This window comes from Pinus tabuliformis, chromosome 7 (genome assembly GCF_031772625.1).
Source record: "Pinus tabuliformis cultivar Carrire ecotype Pingquan chromosome 7, CPIR1, whole genome shotgun sequence".
Classification (NCBI taxonomy): domain Eukaryota; kingdom Viridiplantae; phylum Streptophyta; class Pinopsida; order Pinales; family Pinaceae; genus Pinus; species Pinus tabuliformis.
The window spans coordinates 2,062,022,872-2,062,046,434 of record NC_142293.1 but is presented as its reverse complement, the minus strand read 5'-3'; the positions used below and the strand labels follow the sequence as shown (position 1 = coordinate 2,062,046,434).

At 40.9% G+C, this 23,563-nt stretch overlaps 1 protein-coding gene across 2 annotated transcripts in view; it reads right to left on the bottom strand.

Annotated features, from left to right (window-relative positions):
* The window catches only part of LOC149256785 (uncharacterized), a 117,627-nt gene extending 94,463 nt beyond the window's left edge, over window positions 1-23,164 (bottom strand). For both annotated transcript variants that reach the window (XM_089457505.1, XM_089457506.1), the window contains exon 1: window positions 22,750-23,164. In XM_089457505.1, the coding sequence (XP_089313631.1) occupies window positions 22,750-22,864 (115 nt within the window). In that variant the 5' untranslated portion in view covers window positions 22,865-23,164. The remainder of the gene's footprint in view (window positions 1-22,749) is intronic.
* Between the last annotated feature and the right edge of the window lie 399 nt (window positions 23,165-23,563).

Here is a 23,563-nt window from a genome sequence, read left to right as displayed (position 1 = left end):
CTCATGCCATTAAGGAGGTAAATATGCCTTTGTAACTCATGTCATTAAGGAGGTATGAATGCCTTTGTAACTCGTGCCATTAAGGAGGCGTAAGAGGAATCTTTTATGACATGCTTTTATTGTTAGTAAGAGGAATATGCCATGTCTTACTGAGTGCGTAAGAGAGAGTAATGTTTGCATTAATGAAAGTGTAAGAGAATCTTTTATGACAAGACTTAATGAGAGTGAAACGTATCCATTAAGAGAGAGAGAGAGTTATGATGTGCTATGTGAGACATAGAGGTATGAAGTGATTAAGTGATGAAGGTAAGGTGACTTGAAGTTCCTTTTAATAATAATAATGTCATAGTATCATAAGGATAATAATAAAGGTAATGATAATATTGATAATTAACTCAAAAATTGAACTATTAAGATTGATTAATGATAAGTTAAGTGATTTTCCAACATCTATACTTGATTACCAATTTATGCAGGGTGATTTGCTATTTTTGGAAAGTCATGTTTGAAATGTTAGATATGACTTTCTAATTTTAGAAAGTCACTCCAGAATTGTCAGAAATGAAAATTTTATCTAAGGAAATTCATCCCTGAGCTGTCAATTTTCAACACCGGCCGCAGAACTCAGAACTCAGATATTTTGTGAACCACCGCAAGTATATATACACCCTTCACAGACGCTGAAGGGGTTGATATAATTTCCTTTTGAGAACTCTCACTTGCTGTAATATTTTCAGAGGAGTAATAAAAAGGAAGAATGGAATTTCCAAGGCTTGATATACTTTGATGTATGGTGGTGAATGATGAATGTTACAGGATTCCAGGGTGTTGCGTAAAACAATAAGTATTCTCAAATCTCTTTGTTATGTGTTTTCGAGTCTTTTGTTCTCTTTTGTTGTTTAAATGTTTTACACTTGATAGCAAGGTGAAAGAATAGTTCCAGGACTTAATCCATGATTACCCTGAACTCAAACTGACCTATTATACATGTTTTCCTCAGATACAGTGATAGAATTGTAATTCTTAATTGCTGCATTTCGAAACTGTGTCTTTTACTGTGATAGACATTCCCAGGGATTCAATTTTTGCCCCTGAGACATCTGTCTTTTTTCTCTTAAACCTGTCTGTTGGAAATACTTAAACAATAAGTGAAAATTCTTAAATGCTTTCACTGTTTGTGTTACCTGTTTCCAGTCATTTAATCAAAAATCTGTTCTATTAAGCACTCAAATGGCCCTGTAAGTTCCATCTTTCATCTCAAAGTTTCAAATACACATAGCCACAGACTCCATTGCCCAATGATATTCAACCTCTTTGAAAACTACATCACTGAAATCTAAAAGGAGTTTCATCAACCAAAACATAAACATAACCTGTGCTCAAAACCTAGCCTAAAACACTATCATTGTAGATACAAAATCATAAAGAGAGAGCCCTCTCTGATCACTGTTTGGCTAGAAACAGTGATTAAAAGATTGGTTAGTGGTTACCCCGGCCGTATTCCCTTGGGAGTCATAGGGAACAACCTGGGTGTTAACATAATTGGCGACTCCGCTGGGGAGCTTAAGATTTTGCAATTACTATCTATCTTCCAAAACTACCATCAAGCCTGAAACTAGCCAAGAGGCCTTAGGACTGTTTCTCTAATACAGGGACAGCTTTAGGGAAGAGCTAACTAGGGAAACTTCATCTTAGCTTTGAGACCTATATAGTCATTCCAGAATGCTTGTTTAGTCCTTGTACATATAAAACTGCTGTATAAAGTTCTAAAAGAATACTTAGAAGCTGGCTCCCAAAAGAAACCCAAGGCACACTAGGGCAAACCCTGACCCTAATCAACCCATCATTGTCGATAACCCAAACATCATACCAAAGAACATAAGGAGACAGCAAAAGCAGGACAAGCCTGCTGATTCAGATATAAGGTCAGACCAACCCATCCTCATTCCCACTCCTTGCAAAGTTCTTTTCCGTTCCACACCCAATTCCCCTAGTTCATCATCAACCCCTCAAAGTCCTCTCCTTCCATCTTCACCATCTGCACATACTCTTTCAACCAGTTCCCCACTTGTTACCCATCCTATTAACCCCGTTATACCTGTAATCCCAGCTGTCCCATTTGTTCCTATTAACCCTATAAACCCCATAAACATGGCCAACAGGTATGCACCCCTGCAGATACCAGCCAATGCTCCAGTTCTACCCCAAGACTACCAAACCAGACTCTCATTTTTTGACTCCCATGGCCCTTTGAAAGTCATCCAGCATGCTAAAAAGATGCAAGACCACTTTGAGACCTATGAAATAGATGATGATAGTGTCAGGATGAGAATCTTTGTTCAAAGCTTAACTGGGGATGTCAGAACTTGGTTTAGATCCTTAAATGCAAATTCCATTGCAACCCCTGAAGTTTTATACCAGGAATTTACCAACAGATGGGAGAAAAAGAGAGATCCTCACCATATACTTGCTGAATATAACACTATTAAAAGAGGTCCCCAAGAAACGGTTTTGGAGTATTGTGCTAGGTTTAACAACGTATACAATGCTATCCCCCGGAACTTAAGGCCCCCTCCTGATTTGGCCCTATATAACTTCCCTGACGGTTTTGATTCTGATATGGCCTATCAGTTGAGAGAAAGAGACCCTCCAACCCTTGCAGAAACCCAAAGGGTTGCAGTCACCGTAGAGGCCAACCTAATCGCCAAAAGAAACAGGGCAAATCTGGAAAAGAAGACTGGCTTCAAAGAAGAACCCTCGGGTTTTGATCAAAAGTTAGATGCAATTCTAAATAGCATGAAGAGATTGGGAGAGAGAGTGGAATCAGTAGAAAGGAAATCATCATGGGAGGCACCACAAAACAACCCTCCTAGAAACCCAAATTTTAGGAGAGTCCAGAACCCCAATATAGGAAAGACAAGTGCTGACCAAGATATCAGACCCCCTTTTCAAGAAAACTATGCAGAAACTTCCTCAGCAAATCAGCTCAATGAAGATCTTGAAATCAACTTAATAGGTCTGGATGGCAAGAGTCATGTATTCTTAACTCAGGAGGACCATGAGGAAGATGAAAGCAAAACATTCCAAACTCAATCAGGAGAATCCTTTGACTTTAAACAAGGATATGATACTGCTGTCTATGAAGTCCATAAACAATACAAACTAAGGAGTAGGACTGTAAATGTGAACCAGCCTGAAAAGATAAAAGATAGACAACAAACTAAGGAAACCTCAGTCCCTGAAACTAATGACAAAACAAACTTACCCACAAAGGAAGTAGTGGTTGAGGAGGTCACTGAACTACTGTCCCCACCACAACAGCCCATGGCAGCCTCGTCCTCTCACCCTAACCCAAACATTAACCCTCAAGACATCAATATAAGGGGCAGGTTCCAAAATCAAGATGAAATCCACCAAGGAGATCTAGTGAACAAAGAAAGAACTGCTACCCGTGACTCCAAAACCCAAGTTGACAAACCCTTTGACCTAGGAGTAGAGATTGGCAAGTTAAAGGTAGCAATTCCCCTTTCAGAGCTAGCCAAGCATGACATATACAAACAACAGATCAAAAAATCCCTTCAGCTCACCAATAGCAAAGATGATGTAAATGTGCTAGATGACACTCCAGAATTGCTGTTTGGCCCAGAGGTAGATGGAAAAGCAGTAGTCACGGGGGTTTTACCGTTTTATGTCAGCTTACATATACATGACAAAATACTGCACAATGCAATGTTTGACTCAGGTGCCTCTCATAACCTGATGCCAAAAGCAGTCATGGAAAGATTAAACTTAGATATCACAAGACCATACAAAGACCTGTTTTCTTTTGATTCTAGTCAAGTCAAATGCTTGGGCCTAATTAAGGATTTATGTGTGTCCTTGGTTCAATTTCCCAACAAAACCATTTTAATGGATGTTGTTGTTGCTGATATCCCACCCAAATATGGGATGCTGTTATCAAGATCATGGGGAGCCAAGCTCCAAGGCTCCCTGCAATTAGACATGTCATATGCAACCATCTCTGTCTTTGGACAACCAAAAAGACTTTATAGGGAAACACTCATGAAATATATGGTCAGCAGTGAAGAGAAACCCCAAAATTTCCCAATATACGCTGTTCATTCGGACATAGACTCCTTTATCCTCTTTAATGACAGTGCAGGCCTCTCAAGCAGTGACATTAAGACCGAGACACTTATACAAGAACAAAACCTTGATCAAACAAGTAGCACCTGTCAAACATCAATCAGTTCAACAAGACACTTTAGCTCTTCTCTGGTGGTCAAAGATGGTCAAGCAAATGATGAAGTTATCCTAGAAAACAAATGGGAGAACAAACCCCAACTCATGCTCACACTGCCATCCCATGAACAGAATTTGAAATCTCCTGACCAGCAAGGCATCTGGTGGGTCTTAGAATTTGATGGCTCAGTTAACAAGTTAGGAGCAGGAGCTGGAGTATGGATACATAACAAAGAGAAAGTCTATGCAGGAGGCAGGGCTTACAGATTGAACTTTAAATGCACTAACAACATGGCAGAATACGAAGCTCTGCTACTAGGCCTCAAGATTGCAAAATCATTACAAGCACATAGCCTCTCAATCATGGGGGACTCTGATCTAGTAATTCAACAGGTAAAAGGGAATTTTGTCACCAATGACAAAAGGCTGAGGTCCTACAGATCTGCTGTAATTGAAATATTAGAGACCTTTCCTGAGTTTGTTATCACAAAAATTTCTAGGGGCCACAATCTCCATGCACATAGCTTGGCAACATTTGCCAGCACCTTCAAATTTCCATTAGAACCCAACAATTGTTTCATGGCCGAGGTCAGATACAGACCCTCTATTCCAAACAACGTCAGAGAATGGCAAGTATTTGAGGATGACATGCAAATAAACAATTTTTTAACCTTGCAACAAGAGTTCACAGGATTAAATATTGACCTTGAGACAGCAAGTCAATCACAAATGCTTGAGACAGCAAGTCAATCACAAATATTTGATGGAGCATGTCCATCACAAATACAGTTTCAACAATCTGCTCACCCAATGTCACCTAGGACAGCAAAACAACTACTCAGTCCAACCATTTTTAACAATGAAAACATTCATCAAATTAACCAAATTGACTGTGAAGAGATGAGTAACGTTGAAACTGAAATCATACAACTCAAAGACAATTTCCTCCCAGTAGGCCTTACCCCATTAGAGGATATTTTTGACTCAAATGACATCCCTAGGAAGCCAAAGATGCAGCCATTAGATGCAAGAGTTGAAGAATGCAATATTGGTACTATTGACAAGCCTAAGATAGTAAAGCTATCTGCCTCTTTACCCCCTGATCAAAAGCCCAAATATATTGATCTCTTTAAAGAGTTTCAAGATGTCTTTGCTTGGGGTTATGAAGATCTAAAGTCCTATGACACGTCTGTCATCCAGCATACCATCCCCCTCAAGCCTAATCAAAAACCATTCAAACAGAAATTGAGAAGGATCAATCCTGTGCTCCTTCCTTCCATTGAAAAAGAGTTGCATAAAATGTTCAAAGCTGGTATTATAGCACCAATCAGGTTCTCTGAATGGATTTCAAATTTGGTCCCTACAAGAAAGAAAACTGGTGAGATCAGGCTTTGTGTAGACTTAAGGAATCTGAATCAAGTATCACTCAAAGATAACTACCCCTTACCCAAAATGGATCACATCCTTCAGAGGGTAGTAGGGGCTTCAAGGATATCACTGCTTGATGGATTCTCAGGCTTCAATCAAATTTTAGTGCACCCTGATGATCAAGACAAAACTGCATTTACTACCCCATGGGGAACTTTCAAGTACGTGAAAATGCCCTTTGGATTGAAAAATGCAGGGGCAACGTTTCAAAGAGCAATGGACATTGCTTTTGCAAAAGAAATTCATGATTTCTTGGTCATTTACTTAGATGATCTTACACCCTTTTCAAAATCGGACCAAGAACACTTGAAACATTTAAGACAAATCTTCATAACATGCAGAAAATATGGCATTTCCTTAAACCCCAAGAAGTCATTATTTGGTTTGGAAGAAGGGAAACTTTTGGGACACATCATTTCGAAAGATGGCATAAGAATTGATCCAGATAGGATACAAGCTATCCTACAATTGCCTCACCCAAGGAATGTCAAGGAGCTGCAAGGATTCTTAGGAAAAATCAACTTTTTAAGAAGGTTTATCCCAAATTTAGCAGAGTTAATTAGATTACTAAACAACATGTTAAAGAAGGATTCAAAGGTCAAATGGACTGTTGAAGCAAAGCAAGCCTTTGAAAGTATAAAATTGGCCTTGACTCAAACCCCAGTGTTAACTAATCCTCAGTTTGACAGAGACTTTATTATTTTTTCTTTTGCCTCCCAGCATACTATTGCTGCTGTATTATTACAGAAATATGACCAAGGGAATGAAAAGCCCATTGCTTTTTTCAGCAGAGCTCTTAGAGATGCTCCTCTAAAGTACCAAATAATGGAAAAACAAGCCTACGCCTTAATCAAAGCTATCAAAGATTTTAGGATTTATATCCTTTACTCCCATGTTGTGGCTTATGTACCCAGTCCTATTGTCAAAGACATTCTAACCCAAGAAAACCTAGAGGGTAGAAGAGGAAAATGGATTGCAAACATACTTGAATTTGACATTGAAATAAAGCCTACAAAGCTGATAAAAGGGCAAGGTTTGGCCAAGTTAATGACAGAAGCAAATTTCCAAGCCTTAGATATCAACCAACTGGACAGTGAAACAGAGCTGGCGACTCCAAAGATCAATGTAGCCTTTGAACAATCTCCTTGGTACTCTGATATCTGTTATGTGTTACAAAACCTGTGTGCTCCCCCAGGACTGTCCAGAACTAAGTCTAGGTTCCTAAAAATGAAAACATCTAAATTTTGTGTGATGGATGAGAATCTACTCTGGAAAAACCATGAAGGTATTTTGCTGCACTGTCTTATTGAGAATGAAACTGACAATATCATGCAAGAATTCCATGCTGGAGACTGTGGTGGACATTTGTACTGGAAGTCCACCGTGGACAAGATATTAAGGGCTGGTTATTACTGGCCCACTATGTTCTCTGATGTGAAGAAATTCACAACATCATGCCACAAGTGCCAACTGTTTGAAGGCAAAAGACAGTTGCTGCCACTTCCGTTGAGGCCCATTGCAACAGAGAGACCTTTTCAACAATGGGGCTTGGATTTCATTGGAGAAATTCATCCCTCATCTTCAGGACAACACAGATGGATCTTGACAGCAACAGACTACTTCACCAAGTGGATTGAAGCTGTCCCATGCAGACAAGCAAATGATTCAGTAATCATTCAATTCTTGGAAAACAATATACTGGCTAGATTTGGGTGCCCGGACAAGATAATAACAGACAATGCTGCTGCCTTCAAATCCAAGAAAATGGTAAACTTCTGCCATAAATTTCACATTACCTTAGGCCATTCTACAGCTTACTATCCTCAGGGAAATGGTCTTGCTGAATCATCAAACAAAATCTTGATAAACATCATAAAGAAAGTGCTGGAAGAGAACAAAAAGAACTGGCATAAGAAACTAGTAAATGCTTTATGGGCAGACAGATTAACCACTAAAAGATCAATTGGGACCAGCCCATATGAGTTAGTCTATGGATTAGAGGCTAGATTTCCTTCATCACTAGGAGTGCCGGTTATGAAACTCCTGCAAGAAAGTCAAGCAGAGCCAAATGATATGCAAAGAAGGATTAACCAGATAATCTGTTTACAGCAGACCAGAGAACAAGTTTTCAGCAGAGTGCAGATACTACAAGAGAAACTGAAAAAGGCTTTTGACAGAAGAACTAAAGCAGAAGATTTCAATGTAGGGGACAAAGTTTTAAAGTGGGATGCAAGAAGAGAAGAGAAAGGAAAACATGGGAAGTTTGACTCTTTGTGGAAAGGACCATTTGCTGTACAAGCAGTACAAGGTAATAACACCTACTTCCTAAAAAGTTTGACTGAAACTGAACTGGATGAAGGTCCTGTCAATGGCAGAATGTTGAAGCACTATTTTGACTGTTCACTATGACAGAGATCCAAAGGTTCATTGTATATATGCAGGCCTACATATGCTTTCTATTTTAGATTGTAAAAAGAGGTTTTCTCAAGTGCTGCACCTAGCAGCAACAGGCAAATAGAATCAGAGATTCTCCAAGAAAAGGCACACAATTTTGACAGATTATATGCAGCAAATTTCAAAGATTAAGATGGGCAGTCAAGGAATAAGGCAATCTGACCTGCTGTTCTTGGTCTTTCAAAAGAAAAACCATCCCCATGTGGAGCCACTGTTGGATACCTATAGTAATAGGTTTCATATTTCATGATTGACTATAGAAAATCCAAATATGCTCTGCTTTGGTACTACAAAGATCCCATATTTCCCAGGAAATCAGAGGTGTGTGAAATATTCCAAATATTGAGGACCTTATTTCAAGTTTTGTGGATGATTCAACAGTCTAAACTGGATCATGCCATGTTTCAATTTTGAGTTGTAGAATAGAGAAAGATGTCTGTCCAAACAGCTTAATCTTGGCAGACAAGTAGTTCAGGTAGAGAAGCAAAGGTTCCCAAAAGTTTAATCTGGGACCTTGGAAGACATAAGGGTAGAAGAAGATAGAGAGAAAAGGAAAAAGCCAAAGAAAAAGAAAAGGCAATTGAGGGTTGCAAGTCCAAGTGCCCCTCCAAGAAGAAACAAAAAATGCTAGGCAAAATAGTTGGGTAGGCAGTTGTGGTTGCAGAAAGAATATGATCACCATTACACAGGTATCAATAGGTCTCTTGCCAAGGCAATAAATCTATCAGCAAACAAAGTGGTGAATTCCATGAACTCACAGCAAAGAGGATCACTAACTTCTTTTTTCCCTCTCTAGTCCATCACTAACACCCCCTTTCTAATTCCCCTCCTTCATTCATATTAACTCCTAATTCTACTATATAAGCTCCCCTATCTTACCCCTACCCCTAATAATACTAACACTAAGGTGTATAAAACCCCAAATCTTATGTATATTCCCTCCCCTAGGCATAATAGCCGTGTATTTTTCAAAAGGGACCATAATGGCATCTGGCCACTTTGGTGAACCTATTCCACCCCATTCCCCTTTGCTGCAAGTTAATTGACCCCCTAAACCACCTCTGCATGGATAAACCCCTATCAAAACCCCGTTGGCCTATAAAAACCTTTGCAAAAGTTACTAAGGCCAAGTACCCGCCTATGGCACGTTCCCAAATGCAAGCGCATAATGTGTTAAATAAAAACATTTGAAAAACCCACAAAAACCCACAAACTATAATGTTTCCGCCCGCCTTATAGAACGTGCACCTTACTCCTCCGCCAGCCGTCGGATCAAGCTTATCGGATCCGACGGTCCACATCCATATCGGAGCGCATCCGATGGCCGCACGTTAAGTCCCGAGAAGGTGACGTTGCGGCATGTCACACCTCCTCCACGTGTCGGGCGCTCACCCATCTCGGAGCCAAGTCTGACAGCTTCTGCGCCGTACCTAAACCGCCCCGAGAAACCGCGGCGGTTAAGGCCTTAACCGTGACCGCTGCGGCTTGACTGCCACCTACCTGTCGCTGACCCGCCGCCACGTCTTTGACTGCTCGTACCTGCCTCTGTGATTCGTCCAGCTCACCGCTGACTTTGTTGCCACCTCACCGCCCCCTCGGACCAGTCACCCACTGCCACGTCGCCCGATGACGTCAGCTGACGTCACCTCACCATGACCCACCAATGACGTCATGCTGACGTCAGCAGAAAAAAGCGCCAAGTTGGTAAAATGTCCCATATTAACCAAATTTACCGTGTTTTTTACCACTTTTACTATTTCTGCTATTGGACGCTCTGCATGACCGTTTGCACTCTAATTTTCGCCAACCAGTCGATTAACCCGGGCGACCTCCTCAAGCAGCAACTGTGCACCTTTGCTTCAACCTCTGCTCATCGAATTACAGGTATTTAGACCGTTTCGCCCTCCATACGACCTGCATTAAGCTTGAAATTGCTCAGAGGTATAGTACAACCATAAAAACGATATTTGCACCGTTAAAATCCTGTTGTTCATCCACCATTGTCATTGTGAAGGCCAACAAGTACCTGCAGAGCTTTAGAAACCCGCAATTCACCTAAAAACATTGCAATTCTGCATTTCCCGGCAGATTTCCTGGTAGACACCATTCAACCGCTGCAAGCAAGTTCAGTTAGGCCACAAAGAAGCTCTGTCACTAAAACACCAGTAGTATTTCAATTGCTAGTTGGTGAATTCCCCTTTGATAACTCAAAACATCAACTGTTTTCCACAGAGGACCACTTACAGTCTGTGTTTCTACCATTTTACCTGTTCAAACTGCAATCCTTGCACCTTCAAGAAGCTATGGAGACCCCTATTGCTCTCAACATTAAGCCCCTTAATGCTCCTCACCAAGAATTGGCATGGAAAGCCCTGGGAGACATGGACTACCAGATGATGGACTGGTTCCCCATGGGAACCAAATACAATGTCCAAATGATGAATGAGTTAAGAGCCCAGCACCTGAGTGGGGCAGATATCTTGGGGATTTGGGAGTCAAATTTGCCCATATACAACCTTCCCCAAGTCAATCCTATGCCAGAGCTCATTTACAGCTGCCAGGAATGCTATGACCCCAGTCAAAGAGCAGTCATTAGCCCCACAGGCCTAGTCCTGTTCCAGATCACTCCAGAGAGTATAAACCAGATGTTGCACTTCCATACAGCCAAGAAATTGACCCCTCTATCCATGTAGAATCTGATAAACAGAGGGAGCAGACTGTCCAATGACCAGATTGTCAAGATCAACCAACTGTTTGTCACACCAGGCTCTGAAACAGTCAGAACCCCTCCTATTGGGTACCAATACCTAAATGAGTTGGGCAAAATGTTGGTGGATCTAATTGGCTATGTCCTAGGATTCAAGGGGATGGAAGATGTAGATGACAGCATAATGGCAATGATGTCTATATTTGCCCCTGGTAAGCCTCCAGCTGTGCAGTATGACTATGCAACTTACATAGCAGAGAAGATCCATGACCAGTTCATGAATTTGAGGAGGGAGAGACTTTTCAGGTATACCTCCTATATATACCATTTATTCCTTTTCAACCAGCCAGCTACCTTCTCTGTTCCTTTGAGGCCGCTCAATGCCCAAGGAAGTCCAAGATCAGTTATTTTCTGGACCCCCTTGTTTCATCATACTGCAGTATCACCCTATACATACTGCGAGTTCATTGATTTGTTTGTTCATCCAGCCCTAACAGTGCTGCAAGGTGCCCCTCCTCCTAGATTAACCGATGAGATGAGGAGAATTCTCCACTTGAATAAGGTCTACAACATTGGCAATTGGTACTTCTACCAGAATCACACAGTCATTAGGATATATGGCTGTGAATTGAACCCATTTATGTTGCCAAGGTATGTCCCCATGAGGCTTTTTGCCTTGGAATATTTCAGGCAGTTTGGGAATTCAGACTACCTTAATTTTCAGAGCAAGAACAAGAAGTCACAATTGAAGGTAAGGAGACAGCTAGGTCCCTTCCTATATAACAAAAGCAAGGAAGGGTGGACAGAGGCAGACAGGATCCTGGAGGGCCTCAGACTGCAGACCAGTTTTGAGTGGATTCCCTATGACCCCAATCACTCTATTTCCCTCAGGAGGATTAGATACAAATTGGGCAACTATGCACATAAAAGACAACCTGAAATTGAAAAGTATGCCAATGCACTAGATTGGGAAGAGGGTACACTAGTAGAACAAGTCACTAATGAAGAATTACTTGAGAAAGAAGCTAGGAATGTGCAAAAAGAAGCTGACTTGGAAACTTATGGACAGGTGCCCCTCTCCTACAGAAAGCAAATTGGAGCAGCTGCTACATCCTCAGCAGCACAGCAACAAAGTGCCGAAAAGACACCACAGACAGCAAGCAAAGATAAAGGGAAACAGGTGGAACAGCCACCTCCATTGACAGAAGAAGAAGTGGATACACTGCTGCAGCAGCAAGAGGAGATGGAACAGCAAGAACTGGGGCAGCAACAAGAAGAGGCACAGTCTAGTGAACAGCAGCCCTTGCAGCAAGAAAAGGGGACTGATCTACCAAGCTCCACTGAGCAGCAGCCTCAAACAGTGGTGCCTCCCAGGACAGAAACCAATGTTGACACCTCAGTCCTCCAAACACCACAGAAGGAGGACTTGACCAGGAAAAGGGAGAGAGAGACCCCCCAGACCTCATCCTTCATTCGAGGAGAGAAGAGACAAAGACTGAATGACTCCCAAGAGGAGGACATAGCAGTAAGGCAAGCCATGGGCATGGGCCCACCCAGTGGAGAAGTTTCGGCCAGCTCATCTCAGCGTGGACATGACATGACTATGGGAGGAGAGGTCAGCTCCTCCGGTCAACATAGAGAAGGGCAGTCAAGTATAAAACAGCAGTTCATTGACATCAAAAGGAGGAGTGATCCCATAAAAGTGCAGTTGTATAATCACTTGTTAAACCTGGCTCCTAGCAACCAGCAGAGACTCATGTCTGCTTTCGATGTGAGCGAAGGCAAAATGATAATGAGCCACTTCATGCCCACAACTCTGCATCCTCAGTCCACCTCAGACTATCTAAGAACCAACATGGAGGTTCTTGCCAAAGACATACACCCTATGGACAAGATTGAATTACATAAACAAACTGGTGAAATGGTGTATGCCTCCCTGGCAGATGAGACATTGGAGAACTACAAACTAAAGAGCAGCCTGGACAACACAGCCTCTCAGCTGGAATTAGAAAGAGCATCATCACAAGCCAAGGACAATAGGATCAAGTCCTTGGAAGAGGTAATTATAGATATAGGGCATGATCCTAAAGATGTCAAAGGCATCCAAGAACTCCTGAAGATAAGGGATGCAGACATGGCAGCCCTAAGAAAGAAAATCAAACTCCCGGCCACCATCCATCCACAAACAGATGAAGTTGCCCAACAAAGGCAAGAAAAGGATACTACAGATCTGCTGGTATCCCTATACAAAGAGCTGGTTAGGATTCAAGACCAGCTAGGACAAACTGAAGCTACAAAGGCAGCACTGCAAGAAGCACTGAAGCAAAGAGAAGAGGGCCAACCCTCCCAGCCTCCTCCTATGATAATAAATCTTGAGGAAGTCCCTCCAAAAACTACTCCTCCTCCTCAGCAAACAGAAGTCACAGCACCAACTACAACATCAGAACAGGCTACTAGTTTAGACATGCAAAAGCTGCAAGCTGAGATCCAAGCCATGGAATCTCAAATGAAAGAGCTGGATGAACTTAAGAAAACCTTGGCTAAGGTAAATGAAAAGTTTGACAAGAGCAAACAGAATGAGGCAGCCAAGGAGAGAGAGGTAAGAGCTCTTAAGAGGAGAATTGCTGAACTAGAGAAAGAGCTTGCACTAGAAAAGGTGACAGCTCAAATGAAAGCAGTGCTATGGAGCAACATTGGGCGGTCCATTTCCAACCAGTGGCAATATATTGAGACCATGGATGAGCAAATGGTGCTCATCACCAAAGCAAACAGAGAAATACAGAGAGCCAGGGCAAGCCTTGGACACATGCCAGAAGCTGCTACCAGGATGATCAATATTCTGAACTATAAGACTAGCTCTCAATTAGCTGTCATGGGAATCACCAACAGAACTGAAACAATTGCTGTAGCCAAAAGAGTCATAACTCTGAGGAACCTGGTTGGAACACTGGAGAGGAGGACACAGGACATGCAGACAGAGATCAACAGATTCCTGGAAAAATTCGTGGCACTACAGAACAGAGGCCTCCCCAGCATTTTAAGCAGTGTAGGAAGACTGCTCACCCTAGACAATTACAATAAGAGAATTGATGCCCATGCAGGAGCAGAGATTGCAAAACCGCCCAGCACTTCAGCAGATGCAGGGCCAGCCACAGGGCAGACTATGTATGACAGGGTGGAGAACCTATTTTTCATCATGAATGAAATTGAGCATCTGTTTGATACACCACCTAACTTCTTCAAATTCACAGAAGCAGATGAAACTCTAGGGGCAATCTTAGCACACCAACTGCCCACACAGGATGTCTGGAGGAATTTGACACAGACAATTTTGTCAGGCCAGAATCAGTAGCGCTAATTCTCCAGGCAAATGAGCATACATGCGCAGGCACAATTTTGAGGAACAATATCTACAAGGAAGAGGCAGAGGCTGAGCCAACTCAGCAGGACCATTGACTCACCACAAGCAGCAGTCACAATCACAGGTGACAAGTCCAGGATACAGCGTACAAGCCGTAAAGACAGGTCTTCCAGCATTTACTCAGAATATCTCAACCGACTTAGCTGTTCCCAAAGGCTAAAATATCTTCTGACAGAGCATTAAAATGCCTGTACTCTGTAATCAATGCTGTATTAAATTTTGGTCATAATATCTTAAGTAGTTGGTAAGAATATTAAATCTGAGATAACTCAGAACTCAGATATTTTGTAAACCACCGCAAGTATATATACACCCTTCACAGACGCTGAAGGGGTTGTTGTAATTTCCTTTTGAGAGCTCTCACTTGCTGTAATATTTTCAGAGGAGTAATAAAAAGGAAGAATGGAATTTCCAAGGCTTGATATACTTTGATGTATGGTGGTGAATGATGAATGTTACAGGATTCCAGGGTGTTGCATAAAACAATAAGTATTCTCAAATCTCTTTGTTATGTGTTTTCGAGTCTTTTGTTCTCTTTTGTTGTTTAAATGTTTTACACTTGATAGCAAGGTGAAAGAATAGTTCCAGGACTTAATCCATGATTACCCTGAACTCAAACTGAGCTATTATACATGTTTTCCTCAGATACAGTGATAGAATTGTAATTCTTAATTGCTGCATTTCGAAACTGTGTCTTTTACTGTGATAGACATTCCCAGGGATTCAATTTTTTCCCCTGAGACATCTGTCTTTTTTCTCTTAAACCTGTCTGTTGGAAATACTTAAACAATAAGTGAAAATTCTTAAATGCTTTCACTGTTTGTGTTACCTGTTTCCAGTCATTTAATCAAAAATCTGTTCTATTAAGCACTCAAATGGCCCTGTAAGTTCCATCTTTCATCTCAAAGTTTCAAATACACATAGCCACAGACTCCATTGCCCAATGATATTCAACCTCTTTGAAAACTACATCACTAAAATCTAAAAGGAGTTTCATCAACCAAAACATAAACATAACCTGTGCTCAAAACCTAGCCTAAAACACTATCATTGTAGATACAAAATCATAAAGAGAGAGCCCTCTCTGATCACTGTTTGGCTAGAAACAGTGATTAAAAGATTGGTTAGTGGTTACCCCGGCCGTATTCCCTTGGGAGTCATAGGGAACAACCTGGGTGTTAACAGAATCAACTTGCTCAAACACACATATTTATCATGTCTTTTAGCCAACAAATAGCCCTTGAATTTGAGCCCTAGACAATTAAGGTATTGCTTCGGGAGTTGCCCTAATACAAGGGTCAAAACTATAATAAATCACTTCCAAATCTCAAGATTTCACTACACATGAGTATGCTTCCCAAACGAAGGCCAAACAACAAGTATTTAAACAAGAGACAAGTGCCTAGGAGTGCTTAAATAATACGTCTCCCAAAGAACAACCATGGATGCAGAAGATTGGTCAACAAGTCCGCAGGTTTAATGTTATTAAGCATGTTTCAGATCACATTCAAAGTTTTCCCTGACTTGTTCCTTCGCTGGTCCTTGAGAATACACAGAAAATAACACCTACAAAAGACAATGAAACCCTTATCCAAGATAATAGTAAACCATAACCCTTCTTCGACCCTCCTTAAGATTTGATCAAGACTATGTTGGTTGTTAAAATTATGATGTTCTATGTTGTAACAATTACTTATTCCAAAACTTCTTTTTACTACAATATTAGTTAAGCAATTGTAAATAGAACATAAACCAAATGCACAATTGTAGAGAGACAAGAACAAGATAAGACACAGAGAATTTAGGTCCAATGACTAGGGCAAAACCCGTAAGGGGAAAAGCCAACCAAATTCTTTTTATATTAGATACCAATTTTTTAGCAAAGATACAAAGTACAATGAGAGATCAAGAGAATGAGTAAGTTCACCCAAATTTGAACAAGTTGTAGCATGAAGATCACTGGTAGCAGCAGCTGATGCGAACACTGAATCAACCTTCAAGTTCTGCTCTTACTCTCCAAGTCTCTCTCACAACATTCTTCAAGTCTCTCCAACTCTCTCTCTCTCAAGTTTGAAATTTACCGTGCAAATTAGGCCGCAGACTAGTGGTGAGTTTCATGATTGTTTTATGCATGATATTGGGTTGTATATCTATGTTTATAGGGACGCAGTAAGGGACTATTACAACAACTGTTGGGAGAGAAAGGACCTCCTAACTAGGCCGCAGTCATCTCTAAGGACAGTGAGGCAAACAGGGGTATTCTCCCTGTACGTTAGGCTTGTTGGTGTACCCTAACCAGTCAAGTACATGCACAGAACCCTAGGCAAAAATTAGCAGTAGCATGCAGCAAATTGAGGGTTGTTTGTGGACTGATAGTTAGATGTATGGGACAAGAAGGCAACTAGTACAACAGTGCTAATTGTAGGAATTTACAGGGTAAGTTCCACAGAAAGAATACCAAAAGGACACCGCTCACAACCAGATCTCAAATCAATACACCAGTATTTTGACGTGGTTAAAACCCTTAGAGTGCAAGGAGGGAAACAGTCCATGGCCTGTCCCAACGTGGGTACTACAGGCAATTTATTAATCAAAGAATGAAAATTTACATAAGCTTCTCTCATGCACGGATTACCCGAACAATGACCCTCCATGCGCTTTAAATAGAACTCATGGACCAATCGGGTGTCAAGCCACGGATCAAGTGTCGGTAATACCGAGGTGAGAGTGAACCGTCGGATCACTACATATCATGACCGTCGGATTGTAAGTTACAAAATGTACAACGGTAAAGAAACACACTTTACCTAACTCTATACTAGACCAAGTTGAACTTAACTATATCCTATGTGTCGGAATATCCTAACATCCCCCCTTAAGAACAACTTGGGATAGGATTGAAGGATTTACAAATATGACACAATAGGAGAAGGAAGGAGGCACTAGAGCCTATCCCCCCTTAGTGACAACTTCCTGAACTCCAAGCATATATCAAAGTTTAGTGAACTTCGCCTCTGTGAGAGACTTTGTGAAGACAATATTGCACTTCAAGAACATGGTCATGAATGAGCTTTCTGATGAAGTGCATGTGTAGTTCAATGTGTTTGCTGCGCTGATGCTGGACTGGATCTTTGCATAGCTGAATGGCACTTTGATTATCACACCAAAGTGTGGTTGGATGCTGCTGCTCAAAGCCAAACTCTGATAGGATCTGACGAAGCCACAAGGCTTCCTTACTAGCTTCCACGGCACCACGATACTCTGCTTCTGCTGACGAAAGAGAAATGGCGGCCTGTTTCTTACAAGCCCATGTAATAGGTCCTGAACCAAGAGTGAAGACATAACCGGCAGTAGACTTCCGATCATCAGGGTCACCAACCCAATCAGAATCAGTGAAACCAACTAACAGAGGAGCTGCTTTGGCACTGTAATGAATCCCAAACTGTACTGTACCTCGAACATAACGAAGTATTCTTTTAGCTGCTTTCCAATGACTTTCACGGGGGTTTTGCATAAAACGAGCAACAAGGCCAACAGCAAAGGAAAGATCAGGACGAGTATGGGTTAAATATAAGAGTTTTCCGACAAGTTGACGGTATAAGGTAGCATCAACTTCAGGAGAAGTACAAGAGACTGAAAGTTTGACTCCAGACTGAAAGGGAGAAGGGGCTGGCTTACAGTCTTCCATGTGAAAATGACGAAGAATATCACAAGCATACTTGGACTGGGAAAGGAAAATACCCTCTTGGGATTGCAAGACTTGAAGACCAAGAAAATAGTGTAAGTGTCCTAAGTCTGTCATTTCAAATTTCCTTTTAAGGCTGGACTTCACATGGTTTATAAGGTTGGGATCACTACCAGTAAGAATAAGATCATCAACATAAAGAACAAGGATGATAAGAGAGTTGCCCACTTTCTTGGTATAGACAGTATTGTCAGAATGACACCTAGAAAAGCCAGATTCTAAAAGAAAGCTATCCATTTTGGCATACCAAGCCCGAGGAGCTTGCTTGAGGCCATAAAGGAATTTCTTAAGTCGACAAACAAGGCTGGAGTCTGTTTGTATGAAGCCAATGGGTTGTTCCATATAGATTTCTTCCTGCAAGTCCCCATGCAAGAAGGCAGATTTAACATCCATCTGATGGACTTCCCATTTTAAAGAGGCAGCAAGGGAAAGAACAAGGCGGATAGAGTTCATTTTGGCAACAGGGGAGAAGGTTTCAGTGTAGTCAATGCCTTCGACCTGTGAAAAACCCTTAGCAACGAGACGAGCTTTATGTTTACATAGGATATAGTTAAGTTCAACTTGGTCTAGTATAGAGTTAGGTTAGAGTTAGGTAAAGTGTGTTTCTTTACCGTTGTACATTTTGTAACTTACAATCCGACGGTCATGATATGTAGTGATCCGACGGTTCACTCTCACCTCGGTATTACCGACACTTGATCCGTGGCTTGACACCCGATTGGTCCATGAGTTCTATTTAAAGCGCATGGAGGGTCATTGTTCGGGTAATCCGTGCATGAGAGAAGCTTATGTAAATTTTCATTCTTTGATTAATAAATTGCCTGTAGTACCCACGTTGGGACAGGCCGTGGACTGTTTCCCTCCTTGCACTCTGAGGGTTTTAACCACGTCAAAATACTGGTGTATTGATTTGAGATCTGGTTGTGAGCGATGTCCTTTTGGTATTCTTTCTGTGGACAACAAGGTATATAGTGTTGTCAAGATATATGGGATAGCAAGGTACATAGTGTTGTCAAGATACATGGGACAGCAAGGTACATAGTGTTGTCAAGATATATGGGACAACAAGGTACATAGTGTTGTATAGATACATGGGACAGCTGTGACATGGCAGCAAAGGCACATGGACAGCAGTAAGCATTGGGATAGTAGCAAGACATAGTGTTGCAATAGCAATTGGGACAGTAGCAAGACATGGTGTTGCAATAGCAATTGGGACAGCAGTATGGTAAGCAAGGTGTAGCAAGCACATCGTGGCAAAACAAGGTGCAACAATGGCACATGAGGGTACATGATGCAGTACAGTGATGGGTACTGTCATGATTGATGAAGCATGATAAGATGCAGCATTGTGATGATGGGTGCAACATGGTGCAACACGGTGAGGTGCAACATGATGACGAGATGCAGCACGATGATAGGTGAAGGAGTCACCTTGGAGAATCAGTTGAAGTAGCATGTCTTCAATTGATCTCATGTATCATCTTCTTAGAGATGATCTATGCTCTTATCTAGATAAGTCAAATTGTTGATTTCTGTTGTAAATGTACTATCTCTCTCTCTCTGTTGAACTATTGAAGAACATATAAAGAAATTTATCAAGGGTTTCCCCACATTGGCGTTTGTCCCTGCTAGTGCCACATCTTGTGTCCTCTTGTCTTGGTTTTTCTTCTGCGATTTATGTTTATGTTCTATCTGCAGTTTACTTTAATGCTCATGTGATTGCTAATCCGGAAAAGATATTGAGCTAACTGTGAAAATTGAAATAAATTTCTCTAAGCATAGAACATACCTAAACTTAACAAGAAGGAGCAATACACATGCCTTGAGTAGGGGTTACATATGCCATTTAGCAAGGTATACATGCCTTTGTAACTCATGCCATTAAGGAGGTAAATATGCCTTTGTAACTCATGTCATTAAGGAGGTATGCATGCCTTTGTAACTCGTGCCATTAAGGAGGCGTAAGAGGAATCTTTTATGACATGCTTTTATTGTTAGTAAGAGGAATATGCCATGTCTTACTGAGTGCGTAAGAGAGAGTAATGTTTGCATTAGTGAAAGTGTAAGAGAATCTTTTATGACAAGACTTAATGAGAGTGAAACGTATCCATTAAGAGAGAGAGAGAGTTATGATGTGCTATGTGAGACATAGAGGTATGAAGTGATTAAGTGATGAAGGTAAGGTGACTTGAAGTTCCTTTTAATAATAATAATGTCATAGTATCATAAGGATAATAATAAAGGTAATGATAATATTGATAATTAACTCAAAAATTGAACTATTAAGATTGATTAATGATAAGTTAAGTGATTTTCCAACATCTATACTTGATTACCAATTTATGCAGGGTGATTTGCTATTTTTGGAAAGTCATGTTTGAAATGTTAGATATGACTTTCTAATTTTAGAAAGTCACTCCAGAATTGTCAGAAATGAAAATTTTATCTAAGGAAATTCATCCCTGAGCTGTCAATTTTCAACACCGGCCGCAGACAATTTCAAAGTCAAATGAATTTCTTGATTTGCTCTTTGGAGAGAAAATGAGTGCATTTATATAGATTTGATGGGCTTTCATGAGAGGCAGTCGAGTTGAGGTTTGGAGGAAACAATTTTTTTTAATTTTGAAGATGATGGAGCCAAAACCCCTTTGTGATGAGGTTGACTTGGAGGGTTATTTGAATTTTGAAATTCAAATTCTTAGAGCCAAAAAACCCTCACGTGCTTTTAATTTAAAATAAATTTGAAACCCTCCATGAACATAAGAAAATTAATGTAATTCTTAGTGAAAAGCCTTATTATCTTAGCCAAATGAAAGTTGCCACATCATCAACTAGATTGGGACTATTGACCATGAGATGGGGCTTTCATATTTGAACAAGTATATCTCTCAAACCATGAGGATCCTTGTGATGTGCCATATACCATCAGAATCAGCATGATGAGGAGAATCCAACAAGGGTGGCCTTGACGCAAGAAACCATGATTTTCAATGTCATATTGGTCAACAAAGGTGGGGCATCCTCTCGTGTTGCTTGGCTTGACATCAATGACAACCATAGTTCATCAATGACCACCCTCTTCATGCATACAGTTAACCCAAACAGGCTGCCAAGTCTTGCAACTCAAATACCACTATAATATCCCCAAATAGAGATCCTAGAAAAATAACAATATTTCCAAAAGAAGGGCACGACAGAATATGAAATTTTATTTGGATATAAAAATCAGAAATTAGAAATATGAACACTACTTGTTGAAATAAACACAAATCTGAAACTGTCCTCTAAATTTATTTCCAAATCGGCCTCTAAGCCTGATGACTGATTGCATTCCAGGAAAGATGATGTGCTAAGGTCTCACAAACCGAAGTTCTTCCATCAAAACGCGCCTTTCTGACTAGGGGAGACCATATGTCTCTTTGAAACCAGGGATACTCAAAATTATCTAACCTTAAGCTCAAAATTGCAGCAGCATAGAATAGAAAACTCACAACACACAACTCACAGCCACCAAAGCGACCTTCTTTTATCAACTATGGAAGTTGAATTATCCATGTAAGATTATGTCTTCAACCCATGCACATTAGCAGGACTCAAGCTAATGTGCAAGTGTGCCTTGTCGACTTGAGGACAACCCAAAATAAAGTGTTCAAGTGTTGGAGTTACGAAAAGGTTTTAAGGAGATGTGCATTGTTAACTCACTTGCAACTGAAACTCACCATAATATTATGAGTTTGACCATAACTCAACAAAGCCTGTTTCAATCAACCATACTTGGATATAGCCCTGTAAAACCCATCATAGAAATCTTACTCTTCCTTACTCGGTCAAATTTCGTTGATTATTTACCAGGTCCAAGTGAAACTCTTGCTCTTCAGTTGCTCTTCAGTTTTACAATCGTTCTTGAGTCCAAATTTTGTGACTTTGGAACATATATGAGAAATAATAAGATAAAGAACCACAGACAAGGAATAATCTACAGAATGTTACTCCACAAACATAGCATAAGGTAGGTTTCCATCCTGACGACACTTCTGGATTCTCCCTCACAGCACCATTTCCTGCCACAATAGTTATAACTAATCGATCGATTACCCCCTTCAACCTGATCACATTCTAGTAACATTGATGTTACAATGCAAATTACATAATTGACACATTTATTGGAACCATATGTCTTACGCAGCAAAATCTGTTGCTGGCTATTTCGACCATAAAATTATTATGAAAATTAATTCCACTTCTAATTAACAAACTCACTTCATATCCCTTCTCAAGTGCAGAGGTGTAAATCAATCACCCAAAAAACTAGAATTATTTACCTTGTTAGCAGCAAGGTTAAATATATATTTATTGCTTGGCACTGCATTGGTGACTATTTAGGGTTACGCGTGTCATAAAAATTTCAAGCATCAATTCACGTCCAACAAAGACCTCTGCTATTAGGCACCAACGCCTAAAATCCGTAATTTGCAAATTCAATGTAACTGAACTCGTAACCACCAGCAGACTAACGACAAACCTTGAGCGATCAAAAACCCTAATCATTCTCATTATTGAAATAAACTGCAAATACATTAGGTTTGAAGGATTTTGACCTTACAAAACAAATATTCATAATCACAGCACAAATGTTCGTTATAAAACAAATAACCGTAGCAATTGAACTATCCCTGCTCAAACAATGTAAACAAAACTTTAAGGTGGTATATGCATAATTTAAAGGTGGAAGTGGTATATATGCTTAACCTCTGTAATCTACGCCAGAGTTGAGTTTGACGACCATTGGGCGCCCTCTTATCGATTTGAGAAAATCTGCCGGCGTTTTTGCAGAAGTTTCGCCCCCGCTAACTCCTCCGCTCATTTTCGCTCTGAAAAATCTCTAACCACTAGATCCTGCTTGCTGGCCAGACGGAGATGCTGGGAAGGAAGGCACAGTTGCTGGCTAGACACGGCTTGCTTCTGGTGGGCTGGTTGGTTGGCGAGAGCTGGTTGGCGCGGGCAGGAAAAGAAAAGATGCCGGGCGGTAGCTTATATGCTGGTATTGTATGTGAAAACTTTCTATGCGTTATGCAATTTCAATCTGCCCATAGCACGGATCATTCCGTAAATCAACGAGCTGCTCCCTCTCCCCCCTTTATTTTATCAATCGACTTGTGTAGTTGAAGTTCGTTGATTGTGAAAGCACACAAGTTGCTCGGGTTGCGAAAATACGGGAGTGCGGGGTGTAGAGAAATAAACTAATAAGATTCCTAAAAAGAACCGGCATAATCTAAACTAGGTGCTTCCTCTCCCACCATTGAGAGCGGCCCCGCTACCTCCGCTCATTTTCACTCTCACAAAAAGCTCTAACCACTAGCTCAAAACTCCGCTCTAAAATAGGCGTGCGGGTGGTTGGACTTTGAGTACGAGTGACTTTCTGGACTTTTTGGCTATCCTCTACTCGCCTACTTTGAAGGAAAGCGGTCGGCCAGGTGAACAGTGCAATCTTCCCTACCGCTATGGTGGAATTGAGCGAATACGAAGGGGCCTGGTCCTGAGTATGGTAAATATCGGTAGGGTC